General features: G+C 40.4%; 1 protein-coding gene across 6 annotated transcripts in view; it reads left to right on the top strand.

The window, feature by feature from the left end:
* Positions 1-15078, top strand: part of tafa1b (TAFA chemokine like family member 1b) — a 113222-nt gene that overhangs the window by 47609 nt on the left and 50535 nt on the right. For all 6 annotated transcript variants that reach the window (XM_088388769.1, XM_088388768.1, XM_088388770.1 and 3 more), the window contains one exon: positions 14799-14939. In XM_088388769.1, the coding sequence (XP_088244895.1) occupies positions 14799-14939 (141 nt within the window). The remainder of the gene's footprint in view (positions 1-14798; positions 14940-15078) is intronic.

The raw sequence follows: 15078 nt of genomic DNA, 5'->3' as shown, positions 1-15078 counted from the left end.
AAATAGAGAGCGTATAAATCAGAGGGCAAAAGAGTGGAGTGATCATTATTAACCTGAACGCAGACTCCCCTCGTTTCTTTACACAGTCAAAAATAGCTTGTGTAAAAATGCAATGGCCACATGTGTGACTTTGCAATGGTGTTGACCTGTGATTCATATTTCAAAGAGCCAGACTCACAAACACCCACTGATTGAACCGTGGTGACAGGACAGAAAAATCTATCTAAGTCAAGACATCCAGTTGGAAGTGCGTTCAAAAATAACACCGTCCAACCTAATACACAGACTTTTGCGCTGACTGTCATTGATCGTGACACTGTTTTCAATTTGTGAATATGACTAATGATATCATAATTGATTGTCAATTTTTTTGTTCGCTAATCCCTCCTAGTGCATGTTGTTCCAAAATGTTTAGTCTTTTCACAGTGTGATTAGACTCACATGTACAGAAACAGAAACTTTGATTCGGTCTGCAGTGTGCTGAAAAGCGGAACTCACGACTGGCCTTTAAACTCCGTCACATCCAACACAGAAGCATTTGGTCCTCACCGCAGGGATGCTCAGGCCCTCGATAGCGCCAATTAGAGCCGGAATCATTTTGTCATTCATGCAACATTTGACATATCCCTGTGGATCTCCTTTTCTGTCTTCGCTCTCCCTTTTTTACGATTACCTTTTTTTTTTTTCAATTAGCTAATATCAAGCTCTTTTGCTGCTAAAATGAGTATATAAAAAACATTAGTGCATAATACCTTTAGCTCTTCTAGCTTTTCACTCTATTTGGCTAAGATTCAAGGTAATCATTGTAAACACAGTCGGCCATCATTTTGTTCAATGGAGCGGCAGCAAAAGAATGATTACTGTCACTTAATCTATTATTGTATGCAAAAGGAATATCCTTCTCATTTTGGGGCTTAATAAATGCTTTTCACAAATAGTTTGCTCAGCTCAATCTAATGTGAGTCACTGTTGCCAGGTTTCATCTTTAGTCTTGCGCAGTTTGTAATTCCTTCCTTCATCATGTTCCTCAGTTGGTCTTTTAAGGAGTCAGACGGCGACTCTTCACTTTGAGGATATCAAGTAGCGCATTTTAATTTGCAGTCTGACTGAGATTTCACCCGACACCGGGCAGTACGCCTTCAAAAGAAGCCAGTGACAGGAAACACAGCCCAGTGTAGGTGCACATCTTAGTGAACATCTTAATGCACTCAAGTGTTCACTAGCCGCAAAACTCACGAACTTTGCCGTGCCCTCCCACCTGTCTGTCAAATTAGAAATATCAGACGGTCTCATACTCAAAGACGACTTTCATGTGCTGTCTGGGCTGACTGAGGACAACCTGGCACTTCAAGCAAGGTTTCCTCTGAAAACACTAAGGACATCCCATTGCGTCTGTTCCTGCGTGTACGGCACATGCAGTTTTTTTTTTTAATTGGTTTAAAATCAAACAGTTGGAAAGCTACAGCACAAAATAATTTGTTGATTTTGTTCCACAAAATGTCAGTCTGTGTTAAACTACCTTCGCTCTTGTAGTCATAAAATTTTCACTTAAAGCCGCAATAACTGAGCTCCACCTGTTCTCCATCTGTCAAAACATATTTTAAAATATGTGACAAATGCAGCTGACATGTTTTAACCACAGAGAGCTCGTGTTAAGCTTTGGAATCATTCGCCACATCACTGCCATTGCAATTTTTATCTCCTACGTGTGATCGTTTCATCGTCAGCATCCGATTATGTTGACCTGACTCGACTTATTCAAGCTCCTAAAATATCCTTCTCCAGTCCATCATATTGTCAGCTTGCGGGGGCAACAAATAATCAATTAAAGAATATTTTATAGATATATGGTAATATTGGCCAGACTGAAGTTTAAGACAGGGTGGAAATATGATGTCGGGTGATGCAATCTGATACGAAACTTCAATCAGACCTGAGTATGATACAATATACTTACTGTTTTTGCACTGCCTTTTATCTACACCTGCAGTGCAGCGGGCTAATCCTCTTGTGAGATCGATGCAATGCACGGCAAATTACCAAAAAGAAAAACTGTGTGGTGTCTTGAGTTTCAAATGAAATGGTCCAAAACCAGCATGGCGTATCCACCAGTAGCTCAGCCAATGCTGTGATTCAGTTTTCAGCCTTTATTTTTCTTCCTCCACTGATTGAGACTGGCAAACTTGGAGAACTGACAAGGCCTGCAGAGAAATCACTGTGCTGTTTCCACCCTTGAGCTGTCTGCAGGAAAGCTGCATTGATGCGTCTTCCAAAAAAAAAAAGACAGCAAGTTCGATTTACCGGACAGCATGTACTGTAAGTCGGCGTGATTTGTACGAGTCTAATCGTATTCATTATGAAGTTCAAATAAGCAAAGTCTTTCAAAAAGTGAAGGGGACATGTCCCCGGCGTGTCTACTGCTGCCAAAAACAGGTTCATTTCACACTGAGATGAAGGGACAGACATGTCTTTCAACCTGAATATGCTCTTCCATGCTGAGAACAAGGAGCACTTTGAGTATTCAAGAGTTAGCGAGAGAGAGAGAGGGACTAAACATACCGGGAGAAAGCGAGCGATGGAGCGGCCCAGCTTTGTGAGCCATTTGATCACACTGTGCCGTGAGACGGCGACGGGGCTCGGCGACGCCGACTGCTCGGAGGAAAGCGTCCTGTCGTGCTCGAGTCGATTGGCTGCCGCTCTGAGATGATTTGAGGTGACAGCAAATAAGAAATTTTGCATAATGCTCATAATGCTTCAACTTTTCATAAGTTCAGCGCGGCATTAAGCTTTGCATTTCAAGTCTTTTAACAATAGTTTTGCCGCAACTCTCAACCATCCGGCTGAGCTGAGGTTGAAAGTGCAATTTATCACAGTTTAAATCTGATGAGTCCCCAATTGAAACATTGGACGTTTTGATAGAAAATGTAACAACACAGCAGTAGACCTCCTGAAGTGAAAATTATGTTTTGAATAATGACTTACACAATAGCCGCCTAGCTGTGCTGTGACCCCGTTCGGTCTATACCGAGAACTTGTCGATCACTCCCAATGCCGAAGCCACATTGTAAGGAAAACAAAGATATTTCTCTTGCTAATAGTCTCATTGAAATTGAGATTCCACATTTTAACCAGGGGTCATAAACACACAAGCTTAAAAAAAAAAAAAAGGCAAAAAACAAGCTAGAAAAGGTCAGAGTGTTCTGTCTGCCAGTCTCCAAGTCGTCCTTTTTCAAGGTGAGCTCGCCAACACCACCGTGATTAAGTGTTTGCTGCGGTATAATTAAATGGTGACCTTTGAACTCAGACGAGACCTCAGATGCATATTAAGATGGCTACTCTGGATATATTCTTACAAGTTGTAACCCAGACGTGCACTCACACGTGCGTGCGCGCACACACAGTAGACCGCCTTTTAATCATCACCTTTCCGAAGTCATTAAAGAGCACTCACCAACATCACCTTTTGATTTCTACAGCCCATAAATACAGGGATTATCTCATTTATTTTCAGTTAATTATTAGAAGAACCGTAGAGGTGGAAATAATGAGGACACGGCCAGAAATGCTCTTCAGGGAGTAATTCAAGGATCTTGGCTTACGTTTTGAATGAAGATACGTTTCTTTGGTTTTCTTTCCAGAGCTATTAAACAGGTTTATCGAAACACCTTGACCAACAAATAAATATACGGGCCCTTCAATCTACCTCCACTGCATGAAATTCAAAATTGAAAAATTCTTACTCACATTTTGTACAATATTCACAATATATTTCTAGATTTTGTGTAGTTAGGCTTGGGACTGAAGAATAAATGTCACTAGATAGTTTTAAGTATCAACTAAAGACATCACCAGCACACACAAAAGAAGATGAAGCACGTAGTTAAAGTTACTTTTTAGCTGCCCTTTAAATGTGCTCATCATGTCATAAATTAATGTCGGCATCACTTACATAGTTAATGTCACACGTCCAATTAATTCTCTCCGCCGTTATCCTGTCTTTACCTTTACAATTATAAATTACCACCCAACACTGGCTGATAGATCAAGACTGTGAGCGGCCTTTAAATTTTCAACCAATGTAATCAACGGTAAAAAAAAAGAAATAGAAAAAAAAAACAGCTGTTAATCTCAGTCGCAACAGAGGGCAGAGCAAAGGCGATCAATAGCATTATCTCACTTATCTTTGTCTCATCGTGTGATGTATGTAGTCGAGAGTACGGGCCCACAAAACAAGCTCAGTGCATAATTCAACGCCAAACGGAGCTTATCGAGAGATGCAAGGGGGATTGCGGTCCGGCTCCCCATTAGCTTCGCATGGCGCAATGCCTTAACGAGAGATTTAGCGGAATCTATTGTGATGGACGGGATTTGCGACTGACGCCCACGGTTGATATTTATTTACCGAGTGCACAGGAAATACTTTGGTGACATATTATGTTTCATTTGATGTTTCCTGCCTCTGTCCACCACGGTATAGAGTGTCTCCTGTGCACCGCAGATAAATCACTTCCAGCCGGCTTATTACAAGAAATGAAGGAATTCATCATGGTGACAGTTGGCTGTTGCGAGCCTTCATTCTGACTGATTCATTAAGACTGAGAAAAAAAAGTTGTTTGATCGGGAAAATGTCGGTGGTGCTCGCCGCCACCCACTGTTCGAAATGGCCAAAATCATTATGTTGTTTTTTTTTCTTGTTGTTTTTTTATGATTACAAAATATATTCTTATAAACTATTGGGGAAAATGAAGAAAAAACGAGCTGTTTAATTTGAACACAAAGTAATAAGTAGCACTGGTAATAAAATAAACAAGGTTTTGTATTCTGTGTAGGGAGGGAGAGAAATAATATTTTGTAATCTCATGTGATTTCATTGTTTGCAAATTAGCCATTATTATCATTCTGTTTTGCACGGCTCAGCAGCAATACTTTCAAGTTTCATAACTTTCCGTTTTTACTTTTTGAGTGACAGTTTTTTCCCGCTTTGATGAGACACTTTACAATGGTTGGTAACAAATCCTCCGCCATGCCGGCGAACAGCACGGGTGATCCCCATGCTCTCTTGTTTATCTCTGAAAAGAGAATTACTAAATAGAAATACAAGAGCATTAGGATGGCCTTGTAAAGGGCAACGAGTGGCTCATTTTTTGGAAAGGATGTTGGGTTTCAGTTCAAGAAAACATTTTGTCAAGCTCAATGATGGACATCCTTTTTCATCAGTCTTTTATATCAATCATCTTTGAGTCCTTTCATCATTCTTATCTTTTGGCTACATCTGAGAATTTTTCATTATTTAACTGCTTTCTTTGTTTTGTAAAGATAAAACTTCCAACTCAATCAGGAATACAACAAAGCTAACTACAATTCAATTTTGAAATTATAAATTTGGTGTCGATAAACTGACAAGTGTAAAAATGTTAACGTATCTCATCTGTAATGTTTAATATACATACAGAATTTCAAAGTTGATAGCCAGAGGAGGTACTTGCAGTTTAGTAACTTACAAACCTCAAGTCTGAGTTTTTAAAAAACCCAATTACATCACAAACTTCATTTCAACCTCTTTTTTTTTCAAACCTTTATTCTCACATCAACAGAAAGTTGTAGCGCCTTCAATAGTCTTTGTCTCACCCTGTTTATTTGCTTGATCCAAGACTTCAAGCTGATACAAACCGAGGGCCAAACTCATCGTGCATTGCCAATTTCCACTTGGGATATCAACAAATGAGTCCAAAAAGGCCACATGCCAAAAGTGAAGGTTATTCACTAACTTAAACTCAAAGCAGGCAAATCTACTTTTGCTTCTACTTCTCAGGAATTCATTCATATGAATTGTTTTCTATTGCAATAACAGGAATGGAATGAACTATAAGTACACAGAAGTCATACGTTAGATAAGAATGTCAAATGGAGCTACTTTGGATTTTCTTCTCTGAGCAGCCATCTGTTGCCGAGCCTTGCGTGCAGCTCTATTTGATTTGTAAGTGTGAAGCAGCTTGCAATAATGTCATAACAAAGTATTCTATTTCCAGTCCATAGGTGTTTGGGTAATAAAGTGAACATTAATGTACAAATGACCTCATTATGGAGTTATTAAAAAAAATGTGTGAGGAAAATGAAAAAATGTCAAGACAATTTTTAGTCACCATCTAGGAGGATGGATGGATGGATGGATGGATGGATGGATGGATGGATGGATGGATGGATGGATGGATGGATGGATGGATGGATGGATGGATGGATGGATGGATGGATGGATGGATGGATGGATGGATGGATGGATCTTCATTGCCCGTCTAGACAGGCTGTCTGATTGTCATGAAACAATCACTTCTCTCCCAATCACCATTCGGAATGTAAGCAACAGCACCTCACTGGCACTGAACAGTGAAATGAAGTCGCAAACCACTTTGATAAAGTAAAAATTTATACCCTGCTGCTTTTGGTTCATGTGTATCTTTTTCTAATTTGATGCGCTGTTTGGAAGTGATGCTTAACAAAAACGGTACAATCGATGAATAAAAAGTAGAAGGTTATGCTTGCTTTGAAAATTGAATACAAACATTTTTTTGATGATGAAATATTAACCCAATCAATAAGAGATTGATTTTACTTGTACGCTCTTGCTCGACCCTTCTCGACTCTCTCTTGGCATTCAGACAGAGTTCAAGCCCGCTTTGACGTTCAGCCGTATTATTTCTCAGTCCACCCTGCTGGCATTGATTGAATTTACAAGTGTGTAGGAGCAAGATCCAGGTTTTTATTTAATTGTAACTTTTTGGTTCTCACATTAAATTAAAAGTACAAAAACTGTCAATATTTCAGTTGGGCTGATATTCAATAATTACTCATAAGTCCCTTTTCTTATCTGTTTTAATATAAAGATGAAAATAACTACTTCTTTGAAATAATTCCATTGAAAATTCTTCACAACCCAGAATGAAGCATGAAAAACCAAAACTGCAACCTCATAGGGGAGGAAATGTCATTGTCTTTGTCACGTCTGTTGGGATGTGAGATGGATTCTTTGTGATGATAAAGTCATCAATCATCCCTTGAATGAATCCTCTCACACATTCTTGTGGTGCAAGCAATGGAGCAGCCTCATTTTTCTCTATTGTAGCCTCAATTGAAAGAGATGAGACAGAGACTCTCGTGTTACCGCATCGAGATATTATCTCCCGCTTAAAAGCTTATCAAGCCGACATTAATGACACTGACTGACTGTTTTAGATTTTGATGGATATCAATGTGAGTGAGCTGATTTTCTTTTTTTTACACCTTTCTCCAATCTTGGTAATACAACCCATTCACGGACCATAACACCGCGTAGCAACTCGGCCCCAGCTCGTCTCTATTAACATCATTTGTCATAGCCATGGTTCTTTCCCACAGGTAGAGAAATTGGTTTTAAAAAAAAAAAACAATTCCAGCACACTGTGACATACAATATCAAAATAGATTATCATTGTCCGATGTCAACGAGCTCACGGTTAAGCAGTTGTACATTGTTGTACTCTCAATAGCTTCCATTCCAGATCCCAATAGGACTGCAGAATTCTATTTACAACGCAATACGTCTTTATTTATCTGGCGCTTTCACGAGACCTGTAGCGGTAAGAAAACGCTTTACAGAACATAACTACTCGGACCGACGTACATGCCGTGTTGTGGTTATGAGGATTCACGTTGGTAATCAATAATCAAGAGTATCCTTCACTCTGAGGATATTCCATCTATTCATTATGGTTTCCTAGGCCTTCTTTTTTTTTTTCCCCTCAGTCAGCGTTCACCTGTCCTTGCCGAGAACAAGGTCGCTCTGGAAATGTCACATTTGACAAGGCCACTTCTCCGTGTTTGGCTCACAAATTTTTCGATCTCTCACTTGGACTGATCATCTTGCGGAAGAGAGCCTTCAGTAAAGTGATCGATACCATATCTGCTCATGAATGCATCATTGAAAAGCCAATATCCATGTTAATAAGGTGGAAAGTGAGCTGTTTGGAAGAAGAGAAAAGAGGCAGCCAAAGGTGCAACGTGTGCAAGAAGTGTCAGCTTTTTGTAGTCTTGACACACTGGTGGCTAGAAACCAAATGGACTTACAATCACATGGGGAAGCTTGAGTGGACAGATAATCAAGGCGCAAGTGGAAGGCTCTCATACTACTTGTCTTGATGATATGCCAGAACGATGAAACTGGAGCCGAGCCAGGATTCGGATTGAAGAAGCAACAAACAGGCCGAAGCCAAACGGCAAATTGAAATAGTGGGCCGAGAAAGTATGAAGAAGCTACAATGGAGAACGGTTGTGGCAGGTTTGTGGGCAATTTGATTATGGTGATGAGGTGCAAATGGAGCAAATGTGGCTCGGCACACCTGTCTCCATTTGCTCGGACACTCCTGCAAATAGAGAGAAAGAGAGAGAGAGCTCCTGGACTGTGGAGAGTTTCGTAGAGGGAGGATGTTGAGGCCATATGCAATATTTCGGGCCAGTGACCCAACTCTCGTACCTCCAAAATCATAGATTTCTTTTTAAATATTATATTATTATAAACTATTATAAATATTATCTCATAATGTATACCGTATTTTCCGGACTATAAGGCGCACCGGACTATAAGAAGAATATTTTAGGTTTTTAGGTGCGCCTTATAGTCCGGAAAATACGGTATTATATTTTTTATGAATATTGATATAACGTGCAAATGTGTAGTTCTGAGTTGCCAAGTTGTTGCATTAAATTGTTTCTAACCAAACCCCCCACCCCTCCCCTCATTGTTTGCGGCGAGGCTTCCAAACACACTGCTATTTAGAGTAATAATATTCTTTAACATCTGTGGTTTCACCGGCCACGCCCACAGCATTTTAGAGTGGACAGAGCGAGTAGGTTTTGTTTTTCACAGATGTGTGCTTCACTATTTGAGTGTATGCATTGTTAGCAAATGCCACCCAATGTGAGTATAATGACATTTACAGAATGGAATTCATTGTGTACCACTTTATTTTAGCGTATATTGGCTATAGCACACTCTGTGCAGCAAATTGTACAAAAGCTCTGCATACATTTTTAATGTATAATACTATATGTAATGATAGTTGTCAGCCGATGCATTATTCACAATACACAATGTCGTAATCCACCTCGTCCGATCCTAAATGTCTCACTTTTAGAGCCGCTGTAATAGTCGTGACCATCATCTGTATGTCAATACTTATTTGCACTTGCTTTTCCACCCCTCTCAGTAAATATTCCAGTCATGTCGGTTTTTATTTTTACAGCCCAGTATTCCAAATTTACAGTGGATGGCACGGTAGACTTTATGACCTCCCCTGTTGCTAGAATCTCGATTTGGAAAAGGAAACACCCCCCCAAAGACATGGGGGTCATAAATGCCTGATAATAGCAAAGTCTGCATCACAGCAAACTATCAAATATCTTGTTAGAACTTTATTTGCGGTTCTTTTGAAAAACTTTCAGCACGTCCACTTTTTGGTGGAAATGGAAGAATGAAAGAATCAAGCATGGTATTGGAGCAGTTTTCTTCAACACAATGCCAATTTCTAAAGGGTATTCAATGGCGTCATTCAAACGGGCAGTTTGGGTTCTTTCAAATGGACAATTTAGCAGCTCATTTCGCCATCCAGCGCTCTTTTACAGTGCGCAGTGACCTGTGTCATATGGACGTTGGATAGAGTTCAGGCCATGCCAACCAGACGATGGGGTGCAGTAAAGCATAAAGATGTGGACGCGCCCGCTTGTACATTTGGCATACAAATGTTTGTGTGCTATTGTGACGACATAATGGAGTGAGAGAGGCTTGAAATGAAATGTGAGGTGTGATTCATCAAAGTTTTTGCTATTGTATCAAATTATTTAGTCCGACACTATTTCTTGCTTCAGCCTCCTGTCATGTGCACGTTTTCGCTCTTTCCTGCAGCCTCATCTTGAATATGCAACATAGTATAACTGCCACGCTCGTACAAGAATATCTGTACACCTGAAGACCATCGAAGTAGGTTACATCTTGCATATATTAACTATAATCACCATCTTTTTCCATTTGTGTGTGTGGGGGGTAGCTTCCGAGAACTTTTAATGTGTTTTCTCCAAAGTAGTGACTTGTTTTTATATGACTGCCAGCTATTTGTTGTCACTACTTTTCTAAATCACCACAAATGTAATAAAAGTTAGAATTAAGATTTGAGCTGTGAGTACCACCACTTCTCTAACCGTCATTCACAAGACTTGATCTTGGCAGTGGGTCCACTTGCCATGGGCCTGAATGAGTCCATGACACAGAGTGTTATATATGCCGGGGTATTACAGAGCCCTTCTTAATCCGCTTTGTCACGCTGTTCCCTCCGGACTGGGGTAATTTCATGGTGCTGAACTGGTATTGATAGAGCTTTGGTAAATGAGGCACGCTGCAATCGTTAACTTTAATAACCATAAAGATGTGAGCAATGGAGTCACATTGGCCCGCAAGAGGAAGCCCATACAGGTGATTAAGAATCGACCTGGGCTGTGGTCCACGTGGCCTTACATCTCTTATTCATACTAATCAAATTACCTGTAAAAGACTTCCGCACAATCATTTCCAGTTTTACTGCTGCCTAATTATTTTCCTACTCAATAAAGTGGAGCTAATTTTGATGTTTCCATTGAACAAAACAAAACACAAGCAAAATCCTTAAAAGATGTCTCAAATCTTCATGACTAAAGGGACTCCTCCTCTCTCTGACTTGCACGTCCTGTAGACCCAAATCCACCAAAATCATGTCACACCACCTGCGCCACAACTTATACCTGCTTTTAGCTAGTTTAAAGTCGAGTCAACTTTGATTATTCTTACACTACCAGAGTTTTTGTCAATAATCATCCTTCCTTCCTGATAATTTGAATAGTTTTATTGTGATGCACCAGTAGTTGCAAATTGAAATATCCTCGCCGGTCAATGCGATTTGCGTTTCTATCTGCTATATCTGGAGTACAATTAGCATACACGGAAATAGCAGTAGCTGGCCTTCTACACCGAAATATGTCATACACATTCTTTAAACCCTCCCTTTTACATAATTTCAGAAGAGATGAGTGTCAAACATCATAGAAGCACAGATAAATCTGAAATATCCACGGTGGTCTATTTCTACTCCTCCCAGGGATTTATCTTCCTACACGATCCATTTTAACTGCTACTGTTACACAAGTCGGCATCTCTAAATGAGGATTGTGTAATTCCTGATAAAATATACATTCGTAACAGCTGCCAAGAGGAGGAACATGAAAAGTTGTTTTCTGGCACTGCCTGCAAGGTCCTCATTTGGAATAGACTCAGCAAAGCTTTGTAGCATGTTTAAACATTATCCTAAGTAATCGGGGGGGAGTGCTCTTGAAGTTCCAACCAAGTAATGAAAAGATAAATTCTTATGCGCATCATTAAACATATGTGCAGCGGGACCACTAGCACAAAGCCACTGATTCATTTATCCCGATGGATTTTTCCTTTCCCCCCCCCCTTTAGTTATATAATGTATATTTAAAATCATAAACCAGTACAATAATACTGAACTTTAATTGCCCTTTTTGGTACACATTTCATCGCATCTTTATTTTCTTCCCTGTTGGGAACTCTGAGTTTACCAGCACATCATTTTCAGCGCTCATTTTGTATGCGGCACCGATTCTGCCCCCTGATGCAAACTTTGCACCCGTTGCACGATAACGAAGTAAGTGGCTGTTATGGCTTCACAATAAATAATTCGGATATAACTTGGAGTGGGTGGAGAGTGGACTCAGCCGCGTTTGGCAATTTAGTTTAAGCACGTTTGACTGAATTACATACATAGACAAACACACACACGCGTATATATGTCTATATATGTGTGTATACAGTGTATATATAATGTGTGTATATATAGATATATATATATATAGTAGTGATCCAGATGCAGATGGAATTACAAAGGCCATTCAAGCAAAACACAAGCTTGATGTTTGAAGCAGCATCTGCACGGTTTGAAAAACAAAACCAAGAAACTCAGCTTGCAGGTGGAATCGTTTCATTTTCACATGAGTGCACACCAATTAAGTTGTTTAAAATTAGTTCTTGGGGGTCTGTAGTTTTCCTCACTGCTCTGTTTATTCCCTTGGCTATACAGTATGTTAATATTTTGATAACTGAGTGATAAAAGCTGTGAAGAAGTGAAGATGGCAGAAAAATGCTAGCTGCTGAGCTCTTGGCCATGGAACATATTGTTGATTCTGATGCCAATTATTCTGGATTCCTTTTTCAAGCACTTTCGAAAATGAGATGGTAAACATTTTTTTTTTTTTACTTTTACTCTTCTATGATTTAATGAGCATTTTAGTGACAAAGTAAGCTTGATATTTTTTCTACCATATCGTGCCCTGTGATGAATGCAAAACCAGCATTTTTAAATGCTGCTAATTTGGGGTAGTCTCTTCAACGATGATACTGGATTATTTCTATTTGCACGTCACCGCTTTTTGCAACAATTTTTTAACACAAAGAATTCATGACATGACCGATTGCTCTTCCTCTCCGACACCCGCCCCGAAGATTTACAAGCTTTTCTCATTAACAGCTTTTAATTGGCTGTTGGACTAAGCTGAAAACAATGACGCATTGATCTTCTTAAACATAATCACCTCATCCAGTCATTCAATGGCTGCTGTCACTGAGGGCCACCGAGAGAAAAATGACCAGCCAATGGCCCCATCGATGCCCTTCACTTCCCCTCAGTAAAGTCTGGAGTGCAAAGCCACCCACTCCATCTTAACAGGTTGGCTTAACCCCTTTCGCTGTCTCATAGGCTCAGAGGACAGCATCCATCACAGCACGCGCACTCACGTGGCGTGACAACCTAAACAGCGAGCAATTAGCGCTGAACAGTAAGCAGCGGAATAAAAAAAATATTTCAAGTGATGTCACAGGGTGTCAAATAACCAAACCAATGAGCATCAAACAGCTGCAGCTCAACAACAATAAAGTGTTTGACAAGATAAGACCAAAATAAACATGATCTTTCGTTTTAACTTTCCTCTTCGGGTCATTCACAAGTCAACAGATCTCTAAAGCAAAAACTTTTGATTAGATCTCATCAGATTGTACAGCAAGTTGGTGCTGGTGAGATTCAATAAAAACATTTCCCATAGCACAATAAACGCAGTAAGAGCTTAAAGTTTAGTAGCCACTCTTTAAAAAAAAAAAAAAAAATCAATGCTACCTCTCCTACTTCAGCCTCCCCTATAATATACGTGGCGCTTTGGAATTGATTAAAACTATTTTAATTTATTTCTGTCATAAAGCTTACATCTTTAATTCGTTATGTATACATTACATGGAATTCTCCAAAGTCCCCCAACGGCGTGTTGATTTGCTGCTCAGATGCATTCTTTAATATTAATCAAGAGAAAATATTTTAATGAACACCAAATGTCCTTGTGTGACATTTACAGGTCAGAATGTGTCGCGAATGACAACAGCGCGAATGTAAAGAGAATTTAATTGATTGGGGAATAAGGGATGTCTGTTGTCCGTTGCCTACCCGTGTGTGTGTTGCTAATCAGCAAAGCATCCCTAGAAAGTTTCTCAGATGTAACCTTTTGCAGCGGTTGTGATGCAACATAAACTCCCCGTTTACTCAGCTTTGACTGAAAAGTGAGCACGCAGGTCAAAGGGCCACCAGCAAAATATTCAACAAGCCACCACATGACGGGCTTTGGGGCTTTAGCACACTCATGGGAGTTTTTTTTTGTCCCTCTTCTACTTTAAGAGTCCGTGTTGTGCCTTGTCCTGCCCGAAAATGCCAAACAAGCATTGAGAGAGGTGCATTAATAGTGCATGACGCAGCCAGCAGTCCAGCGCGACTGCAAATGTTTGCCTCGTAATCCAAGATTCGACGGCCTTTGGTCTGACCACACAAGACATTGATGGAAATGGGAGAGAAAAACTCACCCAACTTATGTAATTCATCTCAAACATTTGAAGAGCCAATTTCAGCACCCCCCAAAAAAACACACACTGCTTGTTGTAGAGTATAATCTTTTCACTGCAAGAGCGAGTACGATACAAACATTTTGGTTTCTGCTGTTTGTTGACCTTCCCCTAATCTGTATGCGTCTCAGTCTGTAGCTCGCAGAGGGCACATGTAACATCCTGTTATTCTTCCCTCTTTTCTTCTCCTATCCTGGGATGGCTTCCACTTTAATTGTTGGACGCAGGTGTCTGTTGCAGTGCCTGTCAAGAAAAGATAAAGAGTTTTTCTCGGGGCGCAAGGAAAGGGGAGTGCATTGATGGAGGGCCTCTCTCCTGCAGCTCCGCTGGCCGCATTAGCCCGTCGCTTTATAATTGTGTGAAGGGGGCACTTCCAGTGGCTCCCTCATTACTCACTGGCGTGGTCGTTACCTGGCAGGCAGACACACCTCGTCCTCTAGCGCTCTCTCACTTCTTCCAGGATGTCCCTCACCTCCATCAGTCCTTCCCATGGGGCGATCCCCCCTGCATTGTTATTTTGACCCAGAACCCCCATTGGCAGAAATCGCCTTTTCTTCTCAAAATATATTTTTTGACATTCTCCTTTATCAGCCAGCATACTATTGTACTACCTTCACGCTGAGTGATGTCACCCATGCCTTGGAGTTAATGTTCCAGTCTGTTATTCAACCTCGGAGGTTTCAGTGCAGCAGTATGATTACATTTTGGTGGCATGATTTTATTTGATTTTATAACAAGTCCACATGAGGTGTAATTGTTTATTTGTCGTCCATTTTTTCCACAGAGGGCGGTACGTGTGAGGTGATCGCAGCCCACAGATGCTGTAACAAGAATCGCATCGAGGAACGCTCTCAGACCGTCAAGTGCTCATGTTTACCGGGAAAAGTGGCAGGAACAACACGCAACAAACCTTCCTGTGTGGATGGTGAGCAACAATATTTCGCACTTCTCAGAAATTACACAAATGTGTGACAAGCCAAGCTCTTTATGAGTGTTCTTGAATGACTCACTTGATAACAACACTCCACACTTCCAAATAAATAAAAGACATGAGAAGATGATAA

The sequence above is a fragment of the Syngnathus floridae genome, chromosome 11, assembly GCF_059516105.1.
Source record: "Syngnathus floridae isolate MCC-2025c chromosome 11, RoL_Sflo_1.0, whole genome shotgun sequence".
Taxonomy (NCBI): domain Eukaryota; kingdom Metazoa; phylum Chordata; class Actinopteri; order Syngnathiformes; family Syngnathidae; genus Syngnathus; species Syngnathus floridae.
This window is presented reverse-complemented; position numbering and strand designations above follow the sequence as displayed.